General features: G+C 34.4%; 1 protein-coding gene across 1 annotated transcript; it reads right to left on the bottom strand.

Moving 5' to 3' along the window:
* Positions 1-2,977: 2,977 nt before the first annotated feature.
* LOC131942867 (translocation protein SEC63 homolog) lies at positions 2,978-20,336 on the bottom strand. The gene is made up of 19 exons (XM_059302831.1): positions 20,173-20,336; positions 18,789-18,885; positions 18,566-18,680; positions 18,280-18,395; positions 18,102-18,163; positions 17,667-17,725; positions 17,302-17,352; positions 16,899-17,007; positions 16,578-16,672; positions 16,228-16,351; positions 16,014-16,109; positions 15,132-15,277; positions 12,408-12,555; positions 11,665-11,864; positions 10,616-10,777; positions 8,256-8,549; positions 7,223-7,321; positions 6,921-7,028; positions 2,978-6,506 (listed from the first exon to the last, which is right to left on the bottom strand). The coding sequence occupies exons 1-19, from the start codon at positions 20,294-20,296 to the stop codon at positions 6,366-6,368; spliced, it is 2,346 nt and encodes a 781-aa protein (XP_059158814.1). The 5' UTR covers positions 20,297-20,336; the 3' UTR covers positions 2,978-6,365.
* Between the last annotated feature and the right edge of the window lie 5,428 nt (positions 20,337-25,764).

Here is a 25,764-nt window from a genome sequence, read left to right as displayed (position 1 = left end):
TAAGTTTTTTTTTAAATCAATATGGCGTAGTAAAAACCAAGCATTTCAATGAACAATTGTATTGTTTTAAGTCTACAAATTATTCCTTTGATATTTGAAGAAATTAAATATTCCTTTGAAGAACTTTATTTGCTAAACATCTATCGGGATTTTTTCTTGGAAGGTATGTTTTTAAATAAACCAAATAATATTTATGTAAATTTTTGCAACGCTTCCTATATGTAATAGTCAACACATGAGCTGTGATAGGGCATACATTTTTTTAACCGAAATAAGTTTTTTATCTACTGAATGTATATTTGTAATGATAGAATAACTTATAGATCTATTTGTACAACTCAGAGGCTTTGCATTTTATTTTGGTTTTATTATGGGGTATCGATGAGACAATTACGAATTACCATATTATTTGACATCTTTAATTGTCTTATATTTTTTAAGAAGTTTAAATATTTGTCTTTCTTTTTTTCTACCAAAAACACAGAATCATAGTACATAATATTAAGAGGGCTTAATATAGTTCGGCTTTGCATTGTAATAACAACATATGCAATATAATTGTAAAATGAAGGTACGAAGCAATCTACTAACCTTATAGAAGCCATGTCTACCCTTTATTTTAAGATAATATGGAAACAAAGGCTTGTTATAAACTTTTATGGCAACTTTTCCTAATTGAGTTTAGACTGATTACAGTTTGCATAAACCGACTTTACCTGAGTGAAGTTTAGACTGGCTAGAGTTTGCATATGGCGACTTTACCTGAGTTAAGTTTAGACTGGCTAGAGTTTGCGATATTCTCAGGGTGCATGTTGCAACTAACCATATCTCTAATCGGAGCTGTTGGAAACACAATAAATCTTCAAATTTTTTATAGAATGGGACTAAAAGATGGCGTCACCTTGTCGTTCTACATCCTAGCCTGCTGCGACCTCCTCTACCTGTTGTCTGTGATCACGTCTAGTGTAAGCTACGGCGTCCATGTCTACGAGGTGTGGAGCGGGTATCTCTTCTGGTTTCCTGTCGAGCCTTACGGTGTGTTTGTCCTGTTGGTCAACATCGCCAGCACGCCATACACCATCAGCGTTCTACTCATCACCTACCTGGCTGTTGCCCGCTGTTTAAGTATCTCCAGACCTTTCCAGTTCCGGGATATTTTCACCAAAACACGAACCGTCCTGTTTGTGTCGGTGACCTCGGTTCTGACGTTGCTGAGCTCAGCTCCTGTTTTAGCTCTGAACGGCATGAGACCGGCGTTGGATCCCAGGACCAACTCGACGAGAATCACGCTGTGGATATCCCCCTCACGCCAGCAGGCCACCAACGTTATCTGGGTGTTAAGAGATTGTTTGGTCCCTGCCTTCACCGTCTCCGCCGTAGTCATTTGTGTCGTCACCATGTCTAAATCCTTAAATAAAGCTGTTCAGTTTCGTCGGACATTTTTGACGACTGTCGCGAAAAGTAAACAATTTACAACTTTGGATCTTCATACCTCATCAATAAAACACAAGACAAATTTAGACAGGGATGATGATATAATACATGACGACCTTCCTCAAGCTACAATAAATACAAAAGAAATTCTAATAATTCAACAAATGGTGTTAATCTGCACTGTGTATCTAATATGCAACACGCCTAAAATTCTAATCAACGGTACGGGTCTGTTTCTACCAGAGTTTACGATCGGTAAGAAGTTGGACAAAATTTACCTTTTTTTAAACATCGTGCGAGAAATATTTCAGACAATCAACTCCAGCGTTCCCGTGAGTATTTACTACAGTTATAACACGAAGTTTAGAAATCTGTTTATTCTACACTACCAGCACGGAAACAAGTAGCTGAGAAATGTACGGTCGTAACGAAGACGCCACTGGCTTTAGAAGATCTAACGTCTCGAAATGACTGGATTAACCAGGTCTGTAACGGATCTGGATTTACATTTAGCATACAACATGAAGTCCGTGATACCTTCTTAGGACAAACGAGAGGTCAGATAACAAAAAAGGAAGAGAAGGTTGATGCGGTACATTCTTGGAAAACAAGACATCACTAGACGAGCATTAAGCGTGGAACTCGAACATATAAATTTAGAATTAGGTATCAACCATTCAAAACAACATCACTTATTCATACACTTCGTCTGCTTAAAAGCGCTCCGTGTTTACTTTAATAAACTATTCGCGCATGTGACTTAATTGCTTATGGTAGTCTAATGATCTTCTTCTTCTGCGTTATTAATTGAATTTATGTTGGGGGATTTAAACAAGACCAACTTCATGGATGAACAGGATTGTGGTCTCTAGATCTACGGGCGACCCAAATAATAATGATCTAATACAGCTGTATGCGAAAGGGCAGAACAATTCCTAGTGAAACAAGAAAATCGGAAAAGAAAATGGAGATGGATAGACCATACGTGGATAAACCAGAAGTATTGCCAGCAATGGCATATCATGAAATCCACAAGGATCAGATAAAAGAGGTAGCCCCATAAATACCTGACGCAGAGAAATTGATTGAATTTTATTGGAAAGAGTTGGAAATAAATGGGGAAAAAATAGCTCTGTACAAAAATGCAAAGAATGAAGTTGTAAATTACCAGTGCTCCACTAGGAGCTGAAAGGCAAAAGAAGAAGAAGATACTAATAATAATAAATTAAACAAATTGTCTCGAAGAACACAACACTTCTAGCTGTAACTTTCTTTTAAAATGGTTATCAATCAGCAGTAGTCCTATAGATCTATTCGGCTTTTGTTTTTAATAACTACATAACACCTATACTTACTATCGTGTTTTTTTAAAGGTTATTTTCTTATATTTAACATCTAAATGTATGATGCAAAAACTGGGGTAACTAATGACTTAACCATTATGAAGTCTTGTAACATGATCAAACAATGCATACAAATTATCAAAGAAAATTGTACTCATTCAGATAAAAAAATTAACTGAATCAACAAATTGAAATTGCGTAGTTTCAAATTAAAAGTTTAATAGTTCTTATTTAGGCTATTGACATTTTTTCCTGCCTCTTCCACCAGCAGACATACCAGACAAAATAAATTAAACAATAGTATGATAAATTTAATTAAACCGTAACCATAAGGCCATCCTTCTAAAACGGTTCCCTAACCTTAAAACAATTGATAAACATCACGTACCACATAAACCACACATACACACATCAGGATGTCAACAGAACATGAAGTTAAAACATGGAACATTTTCAAAAAGTTGGCAGTTGTGATACATTTTTGTGTTAACTATTTAACAACAGATTTAGTTATAAATGATCACTTGAGTAAAGTTACTAACATCCTCCACAAGTCCCTTGCTTTAAATTTTGTTTTGAAATATTATTTTTATTTTTAAGTCACTACAAAGTAACAATGTTTCTAAAAAGTAACAATGAATTATAACTTTTAAAGAAATATTTGCTCTATTATTGTATTAAGAAACGAAAAAAAAAATGTCACTTCCTTTCAGGAATCTTATTCTTATCTTGAAAAAAAAAGCTTTAGTCTTGTGTTTTTCCCGTCTGATTATAATAATCAAAGATCAATAAGGATTGTTTAGTAGTGCTTGAATAAAACATACAATTAAAAAATTAAATATTTTAAACTTTCTGTGTTGTGATTGTGAAGAAAAAAAATTATAAAATGTTTCGCTACACTAATTCACTCAATGATGGCATATCATTAACATAAAATGTGAAGTAGCATTGATTATTGTTAAAAATCTATTGTATATTTCTTTCAATTTACGGATGTGCAAAATGTATTAACTGGCCTTATAAAAAAGTTGAAGGATGTATCATATCAATAATAATGAAAAGAGAAACGAATACTTAATTAAAACATTGTGTTATGGTTCAGCTCTTCAATGAACAAAAGAAAACGTGTATGGTTTAGCCTATTCCAAGGAAGAAATGAAAGGCTTCATGTAAGTAGGCCAACTTAACTTATGAAGAGAGAAAATTACAATTAGCATGAATAGCTCTGCACTTTTTGTCTTTTGGAAAGAATAAATAGTTTACATGGTCAAAAATTCAAGAAAAACAAAAATAAGAAAGATTTCCATGCAAATATTTCGGAAATAACATTTTAAAATTTTAAAAAATAAGTTTCAATTATACAATTATTTAAATAGGATATTAAGATAAAAACTCAGTAGTGTTTTAGCATTTTGATTTCTGGGAGTATTAAAAACCAGAAAATTTTAAGAAGAAATCCCTATTATTTTTAGGTGAATTTAATATATGTTATGATAAATTGTTCAAACTCTAAGAAAAATCATGATGTTGACTAATATAAGTTTCTGTCATATTTTACTATCCACTAAATATAGTTTCAGTTAATGCCCATGGATTACACTTAAACTCAGAAATGCACTTGTTCTTGGTGTGTAATAAATGTAATAAAACACATTACACATAAATGAATAGAATTATTTCCTTAACCATAAAAGCTAAATTGTAGTAGTAGTAGGATTAATGAAGCTAAAAAAAATTTTAAGAGGACAATTAACAAAGGTAAAATTTTAAACAATAAAACTAGATCTACGAGAAGTTTTATTTAGAGTTAAGGAAATCTTTTGAGAATTCATCATGCATTTTAAATAAATATCAAAACTTGGAGTTTGAGACTAAATGGAGTCCATATGGATGAGTCCAAAGGGGTGAGTCAAAAGTAAAAAAAAAACTATCATATTTTACCCTGGAATATCAACTCAAAAGTTAGATCATCTTATTATCTTATGTTCCAGGTGTCATCTTGTATATCCTAAATTTAATATTATAATTTTAACACCCTGTCATCGTATATGCCAGAATACAGTATATAGACAACTCAATATTTTTTAGTGAGAGTCTGTGACATGCTCAACATAGATAATCCCTGATTCCAGTTTATAAATGTTGTTTAAAATATTTTTTGTTCCACAAGCATCAACTAACAGTTTCCAATCAAAGGAGATTTGCAGAATAGTTTGCAGTCTCGTGACAAGTCTAATCTAATGCTGGGTAGAAAAAAAATTCTCTTTGAAAATTTCAAATGTCAGTTTACGATAAATGAAACAAATAACATAAGGCAGTTTTTTTTTTTTTTAAAAGATACTTTTTTAAATATCCAACAGATTCGATTTTGATTTTCTACTACGAGTGCTGAAATAGCTGACAATGCCTCTTGAGTCCATGAAGTAGAGTAGATTACAAGTTTTAGGACTTAAATGCAGTGACTAGTATCCTCTTCATAACATGGGCAGTGTTATGTCTTCTATGTAGGAGAGGGGGAAGAATCTAGAAGACATAATGCCCACCTACAATCTCAACTTAGCTATTTAAGTTTATACCCAGCTATGCAGTAATGAGAATATCCCTTTTAGTCTCTTTAGAAGCAGGGCATCCTTAGCTATACCACTAACTCTTGAATGGTCAGAAGCATTCCGCTTACCTCATCCTACTTTTGAAAAAACTGTTTTAGCAACAATAACCTCTGACCATCAATTAGAATGTTAGCTAAATAATATGTCAGGAGTTTCACTCCCGGCTGTTATAATATAATAAAAATGTAACATTTGATTTTGTTCAAATACTACAATTTAAAAAACTCAATACACCACACACTGATAATGGATTAAAATTTCCTTTTGAAATAACAGAATTTGAAGGAAAAAAATTTATGAAATGTTTAACAGAAATCATAACAAAATGTAAGTAGTAAGTTACAGGAAAAAAAAATGTAAATTTGTAATGCCTGATCTACACAAGTCTCATGTGAGGAACACAGTTGACTAAAATGCTATATTTTTAACAAACTTCAACACCTTATTAGTTAATAAATAAAATATACACAGACAAATTGAAGATTAAAACTTATCACTTTTTTTCTTTTTAACAGAGAAACTTACCGGTGATCCCAGCAAAAAAAATTATAATTAGCACACACACAAAAATTATTAAAAACATGGGAAAAAAATTTAAATGTATGTTCTTTTTTTTGTACATTTAGCAATATAGAAATAAAAACAGCACAAAACATGTCAGATATGATGGCCAACCAGGCAAGTGTGTTGATTTTAAAGGAATGCCAGACCAAAAGAATTACTTATGAGCTTCCATAAAATACCCTGATTTTTTTTTTAACACAGAGAAAGTAACCTATGCTGTCATACTTAACGAAATATTCTGATAAAAATTTGTGAGGAAGATATTGAAAATGAAATGGCTAACACTTTTTTTAAAAAGTTAAATGTTGTTCAAGGTTAGGGCAGATAAATTTTTTTTAAAAATCCACAATGGAACTCTCCAAGATAAATAAATGTTCTCAGAGTTTATTAACATAACAATGGCAATGGGCGCTGGTTATTCAGATTCCTCCGAGCTGTAATCTGAGTCTTCATCCTCGGACTCATCCTCCTCATTATCTTTGTCTTTTTCATCCTCATCCTCTGAGATATCCCACTGAGGATGATCCTTGACAACTTTAGCTTCTTGTACCTCCAACTATTGAAAACAACATGGATATCAAATAGGAAACAGAGAAACCACGGACCATAAATGTTTGGACTAAAAGATTTATAATTTTATTTGAAATAAAGTCAACATAAATTTTTTTTTTTCATTTTGGCTTTCTTTTAAAAGTTAAAACAAATTTTAGCTTGGATGATCATGTCTGAATAAAGTGTTGTAGTTTTGTAGCAATTAACTTGTTACTATTGATTTTTCATAGCAAATTCGGATATTAACAATACACCTAACACAAAACTTATAAAAAACTGCTAAGTTAAAAAAAGTTGTTAAAAAATAACACTCATTAAGAATTCTGGGTACAAAAAATGTTTTTTCCTCTACCACTGTGCAGCTGTAATTCTAAGTCACCTAAGAGAGAAAAGGATAGATGGAGACAGTTGCACTCACCTTTATAACATGGGACTGGTCAAAATCAACAAAATAAGAGTCTGATCGAAGGTGGACTGAATACTGGTAGTGCCCAGGCTTTTGAGGTGCGGAGAATTTCAGTTGAATCTTTAAAGGAAAAAATCAAATTTGTATATGTCCTGTATAAATTATTGTAAATACAAATGATACATACTATGTATAATGTAACTGTGCATATAAGACTTCAAAAAATCGTCTTTAAGCAAGAAACTACATTAATAAGGTTAAAATCCCAGATGTCTACATTCTATTACGTATTGAAATTACAAAATAGTTCCTACCTCTTCTTCTTTCTTTAAACTACATACATGGACGGGTGCCGTAATTAATAAGTGACGTTTTCTTTCAGCAACATACACCCACCAAGCTTCTTGCTTCTCCTACGTGATAAAGAAAAAGAATACAGTCTACTTTTAATGGTTGGATACATTTCATTTATACTAGCATAAAAGTGTACTAATCACACATTATGGAGGCACATTGATGGAATACATAATATTAAATACGAGCCGACCCGTGGCGTATCATACGCCGCTATTTAGTTGTTTTTCCTACATTTCAGTAATTCATAATTTGTGAATTCGACAGTACCAATGCTGTCACCGAAAATATTTGCTTTAAAACACTAAACCCCCATTCCCACCCCCCCCAGGAAAAGCAGCCTCCTCTTAGTTACCTCCTCTAAGTTTAAAATAGTTTCAAACTGAATTATCTGCCCCTAATAGCCGTCACCAAACCCGACTCTACGATTGTTTTGTAAACATTTAGGCCTAGCGTGAACTACAACTCACCTGACCATGTGAGGGGGGGGGGGGGGGGGGGGTAGCGATAGAGAGGAAGAGAGGGGACTGCAAGGCGCGAGCTTGCAGCTTGTTTTCTAACGGCTCCCAGAAGAGAATTATATATATAGATAATAATATATATAAGAAAGCGCCCATTTATGACATCACAAAGCATAGGGCAGATGATGTAGAGTTGATCTGTTTCTGTAACCTCAGTACTTTGCCCAGCCGCCTTTACATTCCCCAATGGAATTCAGGTACCAATCAGAACAGGATGAGATATTACAGACTCAAATTTGGGATCCGAATTTAATGCTCTTTGGGTTAGCAGTTGAGCACACTACCGCTCGACATCAGTCCCACAGAAGGTAATATAAATATTTTAAAAATTGCATTTTTGTCATTTCTTTTAAATGATTTTAGTATTTTTCAAATGTAAGCATGCTGTAGGCAATTCAGCAAACATAAATATTCAATTACAGAAAATAATAGAAAAATCTAATGATGAAAATGAAATGACAATTAGCCATACCCCTGGAAAGTAAGGGCAATGCACTAAATGGCTCTCTTTCAGTTTTGTGTCTAGTGAGTTCTCTTTCTTTGATTCCATCTTGTAACTGTCCCAGTCGTCCTCTTCGTCACCGTCGTCTTTTTTAGGTTTTGATTTTTCTTCAGGCTGGCTCTCCTGCTTCTCCTCTTCCTCATCTTCTGTAGCATTGTTCCCATCATCTGATGCTTCCTCTTTGTCCTCTGTACTCTTTTCTTTCTTCTCAGATTTTGGAGGTTTTATTGCTTTGGGTGAATCAGAGGATTCTGAGTTTGTCTTCTGTTTGTAAATTAAAAACAAGAAGAATAAAGAAAATGTAAGTTTAAATAAAATAAGTTATGCCATTTTACGGTGTAGTTACAAAGTCATCTATAATCATAGGCAACTTGTAAATACGTGTTCAGAATTACATTTGCTATGGCGTATTGCATAGACATTCTAATGTCTTCAGGCATACAGATTTAAGCAAAGCTAACTAATTTCACTGCATCAGAAAAGTGGGGTTTAACAGATAAAAATGGTATCCATTTCACTAGATGCTGACAGCAAGATGGTGTGTAATGAGCTGTTACTCTCACTCCTATTTAAGCATAACCAGCTTGAATAATGCTCTTAACCTAAGATGACTGCAAAAGGGCACAGAATCTATTTCCATTAGGCAGGATCTTACCATTTTCCTGGTGGATCAAATAGGAGACTGCTGGATGAACAATCAAAGGTTCTACACTAGACCATGCCATCCCCTTAATACTGTTACTAAAGAATGTCATTATTCTATATGAAAATTTTACCAGCACTACCCTTCTAAACTTAACAATGCTTTTTTTAGTAAGAACTCAGTGGGACAATACTAGTAAGTAGAATAGGTTTAACTGTGCAGATTATGTTATGAGTTTTGTTTCATGATACTTTGCACTATGAACATTTTCATAACAAACTTAGTCCATGAACACCATACAAACCCCTACAGCATATGAACACCATACAAAACCCTACAGTACATGATCACCTTACGAAGCCCTACAGCATATGATCACCATACAAACCCCTCTCATATACCAACACCATACAAACCCCTCTCATAAACCAACATCATGCAAAACCCCTCTCATATACCAACATCATGCAAAACCCCTCTCATATACCAACATCATGCAAAACCCTTCTCATATACCAACATCATACAAACCCCTCTCATATACCAACACCATACAAACCCCTCTCATATACCAACATCATGCAAAACCCCTCTCATATACCAACATCATGCAAAACCCCTCTCATATACTAACATCATACAAACCCCTCTCATATACCAACATCATGCAAAACCCCTCTCATATACCAACATCATACAAACCCATCTCATATACCAACATCATGCAAAACCCCTCTCATATACCAACATCATACAAACCCATCTCATATACCAACATCATGCAAAACCCCTCTCATATACCAACATCATACAAACCCCTCTCATATACTAACATCATACAAACCCCTCTCATATACCAACATCATGCAAAACCCCTCTCATATACCAACATCATACAAACCCATCTCATATACCAACATCATGCAAAACCCCTCTCATATACCAACATCATACAAACCCATCTCATATACCAACATCATGCAAAACCCCTCTCATATACCAACATCATACAAACCCCTCTCATATACCAACATCATACAAACCCATCTCATATACCAACATCATGCAAAACCCCTCTCATATACCAACATCATACAAACCCCTCTCATATACCAACATCATGCAAAACCCCTCTCATATACCAACATCATACAAACCCATCTCATATACCAACATCATGCAAAACCCCTCTCATATACCAACATCATACAAACCCCTCTCATATACCAACATCATACAAACCCATCTCATATACCAACATCATGCAAAACCCCTCTCATATACCAACATCATACAAACCCCTCTCATATACCAACATCATACAAACCCATCTCATATACCAACATCATGCAAAACCCCTCTCATATACCAACATCATACAAACCCCTCTCATATACCAACATCATACAAACCCCTCTCATATACCAACATCATACAAACCCCTCTCATATACCAACATCATACAAACCCATCTCATATACCAACATCATACAAACCCATCTCATATACCAACATCATACAAACCCCTCTCATATACCAACATCATACAAACCCCACTCCTATACAAACCCCACTCCTGTACAAACACCATACAAACCCCCCACAGTGTAACACCACCATGCTGCCATACAAACCCCCTTCCCCCCCCCCCCCCCCCCCCCGCACAGTGTAACATCGCCATACTCACCCCTGGAGCTGCTTTCACTGTCTCTGCCTTGGCTTGTGCAGCAGCCTTCCACTGATACACCTGCTTTGCCTTCTTTGCCTTCACCTTTCCTGCCTTCTTTTTACCTTTCTTGTTTTTATCCCAGCCTTTAGCTTTGCTGTCCACCTGGCCAGCTTGATCTCCCTGTCAAAATCACATCGACATTTACAAACAATTGTATAAAGATTGTCCCATGTTTCAGTTAAATCTTTTCTTCTTCTTCTTCTTTCTTAATTTTTAGTGTTGGAGGGGATCAAGCCTTATCTGCCAGAGGGTTTGAACTCGAAACTTTTTCGAATTTATCAACCATGAGCTTTTGCCGACTCGACCACGTCTCCATCACAATTAAGGATACATGTCAACTGGTTATGCGCCATTGAGGCCATTTACTCCGATTTCAGCCTGCTTTTCTTTTTGGATTTGCTTCCATAGCCTTTGTCCAACCAGGAACAAACTACAAGGCAGCAGTTGTTTGATTTTGGAGTTGTCTCTCCTAGAATAGCGGCTGTCCCCAGCTAACGAGCCTCATCTGCCCGAGGGTTCGAACTCGAGACTTTTCGGTTTAGCAACCATGAGCTTTACCGACTCGACCACGCCGACCCCTTTAAATCTTTTAACTTTAATAATTATTTTTGCTCAAATTTCAGTAATAAAAATCTTTTAACTTTGATGATTATTTTCACTCAAAGTAATAAAAAAAGTAAATAAATGAATACACCACTAGTTATAAAAGTTTAAAAAATTATCGGCTGTTTAAAAAAAAAAGCTTATTTTGCAAATCGAATGTATTTGTTGGCATATATATCAAGTGTTTAGTTAAGTATATGACAATTCAAATGCTTAGACTGAAAAGTTATAATTAGGCAATTCTTCAAGAATGCTACGAGGGTTATTTAAAGCAATTTTATTGATTTTATCACTGTCCTAACTCTTTTTATAGCTACAAACAACCCTAATTGAAATACATGAAAAGAAAACTAAAATAAAATCACTATTTAAATACATTAAATGAAAAGGTTGGATTTCTGTACCTGCTTGTCCTCAACTTCCCTGTCCTCATTCTCCTCATGCTCCTCATTCTCAGCCTCCTCTGTGTTCTCCGTCACCTCCTCTCCAATGGCTGGTATAACTATCTGCTTATCAAACATTTCACCCATGTCCTTGCGCACCAGATACACTGTCACTGTCACAATAGAGCCAGCTGTTATGGCTGAGTCTTCCTCATCAAGCACTACATTGATGAAAGCATCACAGAAACTTTGTTGAATCACGCGTGAATTATTTTAATAATAGTAAAAAAAAATCAAACATGAAAATGAATTAGAAAAAAACAATGACAGATTGAGATTATATGTAAAATAAAATATATAAGATTTAATGTATGATTCAGATCATATACAGGGGATTGTGGAGAAAATGAAAATAAGATCCATCTATTTAGAAACAAATTTCAAGAAAACAAAATTTTAACCTAAGCCAATATTTGATGATTAAACTTTGCTGCTAATGAAAAAAGTAGACCCCGATTCATTTGTGATTGCCTCAACGTTTTTTAATTATTTACTTGCTTGTCAGTTTTAGTTTATCTTTTCTGATAGTCTGTATTATTTAGTGATTTTATTTTCAAATAAGTATCACCACCACAATGCCATAACAACTGTAACAACACATCAGAGTACTTTAAAGATTTACTTTACGATTCACAGTATTGTAACTTATTGAATCAGTGCAAGCCTACCCAAAACAGAAAATTTAATCTAAAACTAGGAGTTACCTTCAGTTTTGACGGTCATTTCAACATACGGCATCTGTGCACACACTGTCATTACATCACAGTACTCATTATCTGTAAGGCTACGAAGCATTGACCGCCTGTCTTCATCATCCATACTCACAAAGTCCCTAATGTGTCTTATATCCCGCTGCATTGTGAAAAAAGTAGTTAATTTTTTTTTCAGAATTCATAAATAGTTCATTAAAGTCTAGATGATAAGCCTACATAAAAGAATTAGTATCACAAAAATTAAATAAGTCATATCTACATAACAGAATTAGTACCAAAAAAATTAAACAAGTCATATCTACATAATAGAGTCCTTGCAAACACGTGACCTAAATCACGTGATACCTACGCCCGCCGCCACAGTGGTGAACACCAGATGTAAACACAATCAGCTGTTCACCAGCGCTGGACGTGTTCACCAGCGCTAGACGTGTTCACCGTATGTAAAGAATCGCGCCCGCGGAAAAGGAAAAATATGTTAAAAAACTTGAACTCTTAGGAATTGAAGATCCTTATACAGTTATTGACAGTTTCGTGGATAATATAAATATGTGGCCGAAATTTCTAAATAAAAATACTGTTAGTAATACCGTTTGCGTTTAGAGTTTAAGTAGACGAATCTGATCAAATGCAGTAATATATTATAGGTTATCTACTGTAGCAAACGTGAGACCACTTAACTTCTACCAAACCCACACTTCAACGACTAATATAATCCATGGGTAATAACCAATCTGGGTAGCATGTTATACAATTTAAGACCTTATAATCCAGCAGGGAAGTGATCAGACACATTAATACTGATGTTCAACCCTCATGGTGGCCAGCCGCCACCTGTATCTAGCCCACAATAAAACCAAAGAGGAGTCTGCCCTGCCCTCCCCTGAAAATGTCTCACCTCCGTGATACCCAGCCCCACAGAGAAAGTATTTCTTCTATAATTTTGACCCTCAGGGCCCAGCAGGGAGAACAAAGGGGAAAGTCCCACTGCTCTCCCCTCAACATTTCTCACCTCGATGTCATGTTATGTCATTTATAGCACACATGGCTTATCAGGGGAAAGCATTAAGGCATTAAGAATCTTAACTCTGGACAGCTACACACTAGTATACTAGCTACACACTAGGTGCCTACTTTAAACTACTAGACTGTAGGCCCTATGTAGACCTGCAATTGTATCAATTGTAGACTGGGTCCATTGTTATTATTCTAAACCATCTCACTTATAACGTTTCTAGCTTGATTTGTTTCTTTTATAAACAGTGGATTAAAAAAATAGCCTAATCATTAACCAAAATAATAATAATAATGTGGTTATTTGTTGTTGGCTGGTATGATCTAGATTGTACTACTAGGCTACAAAAACTTAGTAGACCAATTACTATATATGAATTTGAATTTAATTAAACTCAGTCCAGTATCAGATACATATTGCTGTAAAAAGACAACAAAGTAGGTAGGCCTTAGTAATTTATTAAAGCCTTCTACTACAGTAATATCAACTAGATCTACATGCTTGTATAAAGTTTTTACAATTTAATTTAAGTAGCAGATTCTAGATCTAAGTCTAGTCATACAATCTATTTCAATTTCAGAAAATTTCGTTTGCTAAAAAAATGATTAGATTATAGAGCGAGATTTTAGATCTTAGAGACAATTAAATGCTTTATTAGGCCTATTATGACTACTTTTGATTTATTATGGGTGTATTTTGAATCGAATGTAGATCTAAATTTTGTAATTAAATTTAAGTAAAGAAGTAGATTCTAGATTCTATGTCTACCCAGCGGAGTCAGTCGCCCTAAATCCAGAATCTAGATCTGTGGTCCAAATTTTGTTTACGCCATGTTTAGAGCTAGATTCTAGATCTAGGTATTAAAACACTATTATTATGCCTACTATTAGATCTTATTCTTCTTATTATTACTTTTGACTTTGTCTTTTATTAATAGTTATCTTTTATAATTAAAATGAAGTTTATTATTTTACTGTCCTTACGTGAAACAAAGTATCGAGAACTGCATTTGATCAGATTCGTCTACTTAAACTCTAAACGCAAACAGTATTACTAACAGTATTTTTATTTAGAAATTTTGGCCACATATTTATATTATCTACGAAACTGTCAATAACAGTATAAGGATCTTCAATTCCTAAGAGTTCAAGTTTTTTAACATATTTTTCCTTTTCCGCGGGTGCGGTTCTTTTCACACAGTGAACGCGTCCAGCGCTGGTGAACACGTCCAGCGCTGGTGAACAGCTGATTGTGTTTACATCTGGTGTACACCAATGTGGCGGCGGGCGTAGGTATCACGAACGGACGTGACGTCATATGAAAGGACTCTATAGAACGAGTACCACCAAAAAAAACAGAATTTAACCATAACACTAATGATGAGTCCCTAAACAACATTAACAGTTATGAATCAACACCCAAATCCCAGTGCTAATCTGAAAGTCTGGAGTTTGAATCTGGGTTAGAGACAATAGACAGTCCCTGAGTCCACCCAGCTCTGATTGGTACCTAACTCACATTAGGGAAAGTACTGACCACACTATCCCTTCAAAAGCCAAGGTCACAGGAACAGGTGAACCGTACTTCACTTGCACTATAGACTGTAAGGTTAGCCTCTAGAGCAAGAAAACAATTTTTAAATACCACCATAAACGGTACCTGCACAGTAACTATAGTTACGCCATCTTATCGTACATTACCTTACGGGTTGTGAAATGTCTCAGGAGGTCTGGTGTAATGTGAGGCAGCTGCTGCAAGGGGCTGGATTTCTCATCCAGTGCTTGGACCACCATTTGGCTCATCTTCATTATGTTTTCTATAGACTCAAGACGGGGAGGTTGGATACCTGGCAGAAATCATCAAGCAATAGAGCTCATGGTGGTTGTTTTCATTGACTAAATAGCAGTGGTTTCTTTAAAAACAGGAATGACAAAAAAGAAAAAGTATTCTGAAACAATAGAGTTGATGCTTTTTATGTACTCAAATGTTACTCAATATTATTAAAAAAAGGGAATGGCTAAAGAAACATAAACCCTTTTTTTTCATTTACTCAAAATAATGTTTTTAAAACGAACAACAAAGGAGAAAAAAGTAACACATTTTTTATGGTAATTTTTTTTCATTACCTCAAAATAGCTGTTATTTTGTTTAAAAAGGAATGACAAAAGAAAAAAGGAATTCTAAATGATAAAGGATGTTTAAAAGTTTAATTTCAGACGACATAACAACTAAACTAGATTTAGCATTAATAAAAAAAATTATAAACCTTATTTCTTCATCAGCTACCATACTTTATTCAAAATATTTTGAAATGAGATAATAAAAAATGTACTCCTAAGATATCCAAAAGGACATTACAGTAGTATCGTATCAAGGTATTTTTTTCTGCTAGCTAGGTAAAGTTGACTGTTGTAGTCAGGAAGTATTAGGGTTAAGGAAAAGAAATGGGTGTAGCAACTAGCAAAAAAAAAAACTCAAAATAAACCTATCATCATCTTATAATTACCAAATACACACACTAAAAAAAATGAAACTAAACTCATGTAGAATGTCGGGTACCATGAATCAAATGCATACTTTACCTCGTCCAGAGTTCATAGCAATGGCAACTAAGCTGGCCGATATGTGCACCATGTCATTGATAAGATAGGGACACTTCTTCAGTATATACTTTTGATCTGGATCAGAACAACAAAAGACATTAGATAAACATGATGAAAGATAACTTAAAAAAATAATGTTAGTCATAAAAATATTAAACTAATAAAAAAGATAGGAAAAGGAAAAAAATCTGACCTGCTCCTAATGTATCAGGATTGAGTTCGAGCCTCTGGAAATGGGCGTGTAGCAATGCTCTGGATTTAACACAATATGGTCTCTCTCTAGCTTTCTCTTGTACATTAGGGAGCTGCTTTAATAACTGTAGCAGGAAACAAGTGTTTTTCAACAAGTCAACAACAAAAGCACTTCTAAATCATATTTAGTTGGTATTATGCATATAAGTATTGAAAAGTTGACAGATGAAGACAGTTTAAAATCTAAACTGACAGTTTGAAATTGTTTACTAATTTAATAACTGCAATAATTTTTCACATTTTAAAAAAAACAAAAACATTTTTGCTACTTGTTAGTCCAACAACACTTACCAGTGGCAACTCTTCATTATCTGTAGGCCTTTCAATAATTTCTGCATTATGCATATGATCAAACTCACATGATAATCCAAGAACAAAAATTGCACCTGTTCAATAAAAAAAAATATTTACTCAAAAAAAAGTTGAAATGTGGTACATCAAATTACAGAATGTATTACATAAAATGTTCAACTCTAATATTTTGAACTTAAAATATTACTAGATCCCACAAACAAGTTAGCTATACTAAGTGCAAATGGGGTTGGATTGGACACACCAACTTTTTCAATTTAATTTTGGTCAATATTGCTCAGTGGGACAGGTACAACTTACGTTTAAGAATCATATTAGACATCTTGCTAATGAAATGGTAGTAGATTTTGGTGGTCTCTAGTAGCACTTGATCACCACTGAACTTGATGGAATGGTACCACCACACACCCTGGAATAGGCAAGTAATTATTTATAGATGAACATGCTCTTTGGTAAAGGATACATACAAGAATAAAAGAAAAAAAAAAAAGTTTCTTCTTTAGACCTAGCAATTCATTGGGTAGATGAAGTAAAGTTTGTATTATTCTTGACCACAGCATATGAAGGGATAGTGTGGTCAGCACTATGAGGGCTAACATGGGTTACAGCTAGGCCACGCCGTCCCATACATTAAGAAATTAGACTACTTAATATTTGGTTTTTCTAATTATTCATATTGCATTCTAGTAAAGTGTTCACTCACCACAACAACTGGTAAGATGATCATAAAAACAAGACCATATACTGCTAGGACCTGTTACGAAATTTAAAATGTAATTTAAATGTAGATAAGAACATTTAATAAATACACACAAAAACATTCAGACCTATAAAACAAAATTTTGTAGAATTTAATAATGAAATTGGTAATTTTGGTTAAAACATGTACTTTAGTATTAGCCAGACTACAAGGTTTTTTTATTCTCCAATTTTCCCAAATTTTAATTGATTTAAAAATGTGTATAAGGAATTAGCCAAACAATAAATCTTCAAAAGAGTAGAAAAATCTGAAGAGAACAGAGAATAAAATGTAAGGCATCATACCCTGCCTGAGTCTTCTTCACTTACCCACATGGAATTTTCTCTTTCAACAATCCATTTTGGTAAGGCTATTCCAAACCTTGTGGCTAAAAAAAAGTGAAGGAAACAGTAGTAGGTTAATAGGCAGTAGGTTAGTAGGCAGACCACTAGAAAATTAGGGCATTTTTGTACATTTCTGAAATGGGATGTTTTGGCCAAGAAATCAAAAGTGGTTTCAAGTTAATATCAAAGAAATATTACCACAAAAAAAATAATTAAAATTTACATTTTCAATTTTCCTCATAGAAATATTATATTCTCAAAAGAGAAAAATAGGATTTCCTTAAAAAGGTAAAATTTTAAATGCTCCAAGCTTTAAACAGAGGTAACATAACAGAATTAACCTAAATTGATAAAATAAATTGGGTTCATTATTGTATTTTTAATTTATTTAAATACTAATTCTTGTTTTGTTAGAATTACCTTCTGGCCCATCTGGATTGCCATACTCCTCCCAATTTTTTCTAGATTCCTCATCTGTGAGACTGAATTAAAACATGGTTTGTTTTTTAATAAATTAGGCTTTATTAAATCAAAGTTACCTTAATAATGTATATTTTTTTATAAAAATTAAAATTGATAACTAAAAGAGTGCACTCACGCAGCATAAGCCTTTGCTATTCTCATGAATTTCTTGGGGTCACCAGTTTCTCTGTCAGGGTGATAAACTTTGCTCAACTGTCTGTAGGCTTTTTTTATTTCTGCAGTTGATGCACCCTAAACATAAATGTCTCTAAATATAACAAAAAACTGTCTAAACGGAACAGATAAAATTGGCTGGTGTTTAACACAGTTACAGCCAAAGTACAATGGCTATTGATGTACACTGTGAATAAATATATCTTTAATTGTAAATTTAGTCATGACTAAATAAGAATAGTACTTACTCGATCTATCTGGAGCTCTAAAAAGGGATCATATTCAACATAATCTAACTGTATCATGGACACCTTCCATGCTAGTAGAGCAAAGACAACCCAGCCAATCACTAAAACAACTTTGCTGGAAATGCAAAACAATTGAAACTGTATTTTCTATAATTTACAAATGTGATGTAGGAAAAAAAATCAGAAGTTATTATTTAAAAATTGACAATGAAAAGAAACTTACATTACTGTTGGCTTTACAGTAGCTTTTTCCCTTTCTATGTCTTCTCGCTTTTGTATACATGGGATGCATTGACATTTTCTCTTTTTGTCATCAGTTGCTAAACAGATTTTTAATTCAAAAAAATAAAAATAAATCAACACTAAATTACATTTACAAATGTAGGCTATTAAAAACAATGCCTGCTTTTGCTTTAGATAGCACTAATATTCACAAATTTCAATAAAGTGACTATGGGGTCGGACAGGAGAGTACAGCTGTCACACCAGATGACCTAGGTTTGGATATTAGACACTTGCTTCCCTCTAAGTTAGAGTCTTTTGAATTTCACCACATTTATTTCAGCTATTATTCCATAATATAAAGAGTGACTTTACTTCTTATTTTAATAACAGTTTTCAATTTTACAGGCTAATTGTATTTCATTTATTTTCACTTGCGACATAATGTTTACTACTACTATCGATTATTATTTATAGAGAGGGGGGGGGGGGATGCGCCCTAAATTTTTGCATGCTCTGCTATGGGGGTAAACAACTGAAAATTGTGATGGAAACAAGAATAAATAATTAAAAATATAATAATAAAAAATAGCAACATTCTCAAAATCTACTACCCATAATAAAGTAAGATATTCCCAGTCATATAGGCCCTCTATTGCATAAAATGATAATGATAGTCAAGTGAGAATAGGCATATTAGTATATTACTTAGGCCCCTTACTACTTTAGGGCTATTCCCAGCCAAAGGGGAATAGCCTCTTCCCGTTATTTAAGATAGATTATAGTATAACTTTACTAGATCTATATAAAATCTAATAGTAGTTATATTGAATTATATTTCACATTCACCTAGCCCAAGTACTAACTATTTTTAATTTTCATTACTATAGACTATAGGCCTAAGTAGTAAGTAGATAATATTAGACCCTAACACACTATAGTCTATTATTCTGAACTAAATGCAGTTCAATTTAATCTAGTTCATTCTTCTATTAGTAGATCTAGTAAGATTTCTGTAAAAAATATAAACATCTGGATAAGACTGGTAAAAGTCTCAGTAAAGTTGAGTTAACTTATTACTAGATCTAGTAATTTAGTAAAGTAAAAGATCAACCACAAGTTCAGTTGACTGAATGGGGGCACTGAAGAACTAGATCTAGTTAATTAAGTTTAAGTTAACATTGATAATTAGACTCTATTTCAATAATTTAAAAAAGGTTAAAATGTGTAGATCTTTGGAGAAAAAAAAAAGCGCTGTTTTACTTGATTTTTTTTATTTTAATTATTCCGTGGGTGATTCGGAAATATTTTCATGTTGACACATCATCAACAATTTTATCACATTCGCAACATTTAGAATGTCTACCACGATTTTCAATAGTTACCTGTTTTTTGTTTAGACGGCCACAAAAAGTATGTTGCAGGGATAAGCAGTAAGGCCCAAAATGAAAGCAAGAAATAAAAAAACGTCCCTCCTTCCTCATCATACTCAAATTGCATGCCTGCCATACTGTTGGCGAAGACTGCTGAAAAACACTACTCTACTTAATGGTCATTCAAAGCAACAGAAACAACCCAAAAAAAAAAAACCCCCACCACTTCCCGTTATCGCATTTAGCAACTTTTTTATACGAAAGGTTTCGGCGTAGCGAGGGCGGGTCGGGGGGTTATACCATTTAGGGGGTGACACCAAGGCAAATACTTGCAAAATGTACAGAACAACATTTTTTTTTGCCAGTTCTTTTAATTATTAATTATAGTTAAATAGTCTTTTAAGTACAAATCGACAACTTTTAAAAGAGTGTGTGGTGACACCCTTCCCGATTTAGATTTTCAAGTGCATTAATTTTTCTGTTAAAGTTACGGGTCACTTTAGAAATTAAAATATACAATTTAATAATGCGGGATTGATCTCCCCTAAAATTTCTCGAATTTTCTTATATAACACTACGGGGGATGCCCCACCCCCCGAACAAAATGGAATTAATATAGAAAACACATTCTTTTACCAGTGTCCGCGTCGTCGTCCCCAAATCATATTCTCACACGTCAAATCCTTACTTGCCTCGTCACATTCAACATCTTTTTAATATAACACATTCCACTACACACATACTCTTATACCCATTCAATACGCCAAAATACGATTCACAACACCCCCCCCTCCCCGAAAATATCAAATATCGCCACACAAAAAACATGTATGTGCCCTTTCTTAGCCCATTGCTTACTTACTTCAGGCAAGAAACCAACCAGCCATGACCAACAGTTTATCATCGTCAACTAGATAGGGCAAGCGAAACGTTAATACTTAATCTCGTTATGTTCCTTTTCATTATCGAATTAAGTCGTCTTTTAATTAGATTTTAAAGACTAATCTAATGTCTAATTAGAGTAAGAATTAAATATGCTTGCATTGTCATCAGATACGAATTATTTGCATAGAAATCGCTGCCTTAGAAGTAATTTAAAATCCCACTAACGAGCAAATAAACAGACATTGTGAACAAAATAATAGTTAATAATAAAAAAAAAGAAATGAATTTTTCATAATAAACAAGTAATTAAAAAAGTCTAGTGACAATTTTAGCGCAATTTCCTTGTGTTATCTAAAAATAGCTCTGTCGTAGCGTAAATCAAGAGCAGGGTTAGTAAAACCATTGGTTAGTTGTTAAAACGTTTTTTATTAATTTTTTTTCAGTATTTTACATGTTTTATTTACAATAGAGTAACATGACTAAAAACCATTGCGCGCCCAGCTACCGAACGTGACGTCGCAGCCATTGAACGTGATGGCGCAGCTATTGAACGTGATGACGCGTGTGGTGTGGTTGCATAAAATGCCTACTAATTCGGTCCAAATTTTAATTAATTCAAAAAAATTTTTGTGACCAAACGAAAGGATATTTTTGAAAACTTTCTTCGGCAATATTGTTCTAAATTCTGGCAGGAATCGATTGGTACATGTTTCAAGTCGCTAAGTGGTCTGGTTGCCGAAATATGGGCCAAAAACTGCATTTTTTCGAGGTTTTTTGGATTTTCCGGGAAATCCATGAAAGAAACCCGGAATTTTTATGGCCTATGTTCATCCTCGTAACTTGCTTAACATAATTGCTCTGGGAACTAGTCCTCGATATTGCTTCGTTGAGGAGGAGATACGACGTAAAGCTGCGGACACACATCCATCCATCCATTCATCCATCCATCCATTCCCAGAAAAGACGAGTTAATAAACGCAATTCTCCAGAATGGAAATTGCGCTAAAAAATAATTGAATTTTTTATAGGGGCCTAATAAAAAAATAATTGAATTTTTTATAATAAAAATATTTTTTTTGTTTGGTCTAAGTGCACTAGAATGAAATAAAACGCGTGCTAGATATATATAATGAGACAAATCTAGTCTTATTGATTAAGTTTTTTTGTAGAACAGAAAACATTCGGCTGTAAATATTACTTCTGCTTATCATGTCATTCTATTGCACCAGGCTGCTTTCGGTATTTCTTCCAGACTTTTTTCTCCGGGGGTGCGCTTGAAATTTTCGGGGGGGGGGGGGGGGCGAACATTGTCAAATGTATATATTTTCTATATAAATTCCATTTCGTTCGGGGGGGGGGGGGGGCGAACATTGTCAAATGTATATATTTTCTATATAAATTCCATTTCGTTCGGGGGGGGGGGGCGGTAGACTTTCTTCGCCCCCCCCCCCCCCCGAAGAGATGCCTGGAAGAAACTCGATCTTACTTAGGGAATGCGTTTGTCCCCAGCATGCATATATATATATATATATATATATATATATATATATATATATATATATATATATATATATATATATATATATATATATATATATATATATATATATATATATATATATATGTATGTGTGTGTGTGTGTGTGTGTGTGTGTGAAAACGGAGAAAACGAATGAAAGAAACACTGTGTCACACGCGAATTGATTCACCTTAATAATGCATTTAGAATGTGTTTAAAAATATCCCAGAGACCTCTCAATAAATGAAAAAACAAGTTAATTAAAAAAGTCTAGTGACATTTATGCGCAATTTCCTTATGTTATCTAAAAATAGCTCTGACGTATAATGCTGGGGTGCGTTCAAGCTAGAAGAACGATCGGTTTGTAGGTGTTTATGTAATTTTAAAATTTGTGACCGAACGAGAGGATATTTTTGAAAACTTTCTTTGGCAATATTGTTCTAAATCATGGCAGGAATCGATTGGTACATGTTTCAAGTCGCTAAGTGGTCTGGTTGCCGAAATATGGGCCAAAAACTGAATTTTTTCGAGGTTTTTTGGCTTTTCCGGGAAATACATGAAAGAAACCCGGAATTTTTATGGCCTTGGCTCATTCTCGTAACTTGCTTAACATAATTGCTTTTGGAACTAGTCATCGATATTGCTTCGTTGAGGAGGAGATACGACTTAAAGCCCGGACACACATTCATCCATACATTCATTCATTCATCCATCCATTCCCAGAAATGACGAGTTAATAAACGCAATTCTCCAGAATGGAAATTGCGCTAAAAATTATGCAAAATTGTATTAAAACTGTCAGTAGGTAGATAGATAAAAGAAAAGGTCAGGGAAGGGTGTGGTTTTTAAATTGTCGCTTTTGAGTGCGTCATACATATATGTCCATAAAGAGGTCTTTCCGCTAGTCTTATATGAAAGTATATGCTTAATATTTTGAGAATTATAAAAACAGATTGCAACCAAAGAATGATTAAACAAAACAGTAACTTGACTTTTACTTAGAAATACAAACATTTTACTTTGTACTGAAACAAATATTTATAAACAGATATATTAATTCTTTTTTTTTTGTGGTGTTACCCCCAATTTACTTCGGTGGCGGGTGTATTTCGTTCCGATCAGTACAATGTTTTGACCATCTTCCTCCATTACTCTCTGTCCACTGCAATCTTTGGTGCCTGTCCTAGTCAGTGTAAATTTCAGACATTTTTTTTCCGTGCACTTAAAATTTTTGGGGGAGGGGGGGGGGGGAGAAGGCGGACAGTTGTTGAAGTATATATTTTCTATATAAATTACATACTTAAACAATCAGAAATGATGTTCTTATAGCAACGGACAAAACAACAGCCAGCTGAAGTTGAAATCCTCCAGAGAACATGGAAAAGGATTGGCCACACACTCAGGAAGCCTGTATCCAGCATAACAAGACAGGCCCTCCCCTGGAATCCACAGAGCAGGAGGAGGAGAGGCAGACCTGGAGACGTGACCTGGAAGAAGACACCAAGAATATTGGATACACCTGGGGACAGTTGGAGAGACTAGCCCAGGACAGAGAAGTCTGGAAAGCTCTTGTCAGCGGCCTATGTCCCAGCCAAACCTAACTTAACCTTACATATTTCATTAATAGATTACGCCTAAGAGGACGGAGTTGTCGTTTTTGACGCACATGTTATGCTTATTGTTTTTTTTTTAAAGTTAAGTCTGCCCTGTATGCTAATAATAATTTCCTAACTAGGATGGTTGGAAATTCTGTTTAAAATGTTAAGACATCAATTAAACTAATGCCAACAGTTTTTCTCCTCTGCCTTATACCATCGTCTATATTTTTTGCACCTAAGTATGTCAATTTTAGTGTTTTAAATAGATAATCTTTGTTCTGAATCAGAGGTTGGAAACTACCAAATAGTTTATTGGGGTCATCCATAAATGATGTCACGGTTTTTTTTGGACGATTTTTATCTACCCCTCTCCCCTCCGTCACACGTCGTCACAAAAAGTAAAAAAAAAAAAATGCTGTTGAACTTTGCTTAAAACATCGATATTTTTCCAAAATCTTGTCATAACTCAGTCAACCTAGAGTATTGTGATCAATTCATATTATAGTTTTCAGCCTCGCCCTTAATCCGCCTATGTGTCCAGAGACGTAGTAACCCATTCAGGAGTCCGAGGCAAACTATCAAATTTACGCCCCATTCCCTCCCTATGTTATATAGTTAACCAACACCACCCCACCCCTTCAGTTGGATAGGCCGGTTAGTGGCACTTTTTACCAGTCACTATCCAGAAATGTTTTTTATTGTGGCGTAACACAAGTGATTTAGAAAACACTAAAATCACTTGGTAAAGCCATGTAATCATTTACTTTCTTTACTTTTACTTTGCATAATGCAATGCCCTAGCTTAAAATTAGCTTTTTATTTTTTTTTCTTCCTCTTTTGACGCCCCCTTAAAGTCGGCGTTCGGGTGAGCGTAAGGGTCGGAGCCCCACCCGCGCTCCCTTAGCTACGCCACTGCCTGCGTCCAACCCGCCCCTCGTACAAAAAAAAAAGACTTAAATAATAAATTGAAATAGAAAATATTATATAGGCTATTTTAACCACTATCCTCCACTCATAAATTTCTAGTGCCCATCTGAAAAAAACTCAGGGAGAAGGAAATAGACATTTTTAAATTACAATTTTTGGAACCCCTGGAAATGGATCTAGTGATTTCCGAGTTGTTGCGCCTCTCGATTTTCATTTGCAACTCTGCTGGGCTGACCGTTAACATTTTCAGTTTCATCCCTTTAGCTGAAGTGTTGTTATCGACCAGACCAGCTGAACAAATTTATGGTTAAATAAATGTCACTACTACGAATCAATTTAATAATTTTGTTAGGCCTATCGTTATCGTCATCCACCCCATGCGGATAAATAGTTGTAAAAGGTTAGGTCTATTTATAGATCTATTCTACATGTAGACCATAACTTGGGTAGATTAAAAACTTCAAAATACTGCAGTCAAACAAAAGACCTCATACGAACTATTTTAAAATATTATTCTAAATAATAGGCCAAGATTTGCAATATTTTATTTTAAAAAGAACAACCAAGGCTATGGGCCCCAATTAAAAAAAAAAAAACAACAGTTACTTCTAATTATTTCGTAGGATTTCGTATAAATCGGTTGTTTGAGCCTGACCGTGAATTTTATTTTGTGAAC

This window comes from Physella acuta, unplaced genomic scaffold, assembly GCF_028476545.2.
Source record: "Physella acuta isolate Inbredline_101_S28 unplaced genomic scaffold, ASM2847654v3 ptg000037l, whole genome shotgun sequence".
Classification (NCBI taxonomy): domain Eukaryota; kingdom Metazoa; phylum Mollusca; class Gastropoda; family Physidae; genus Physella; species Physella acuta.
Note: the sequence above shows the minus strand (reverse complement) of the source record. Positions and strands in the feature narration are given on the sequence as shown.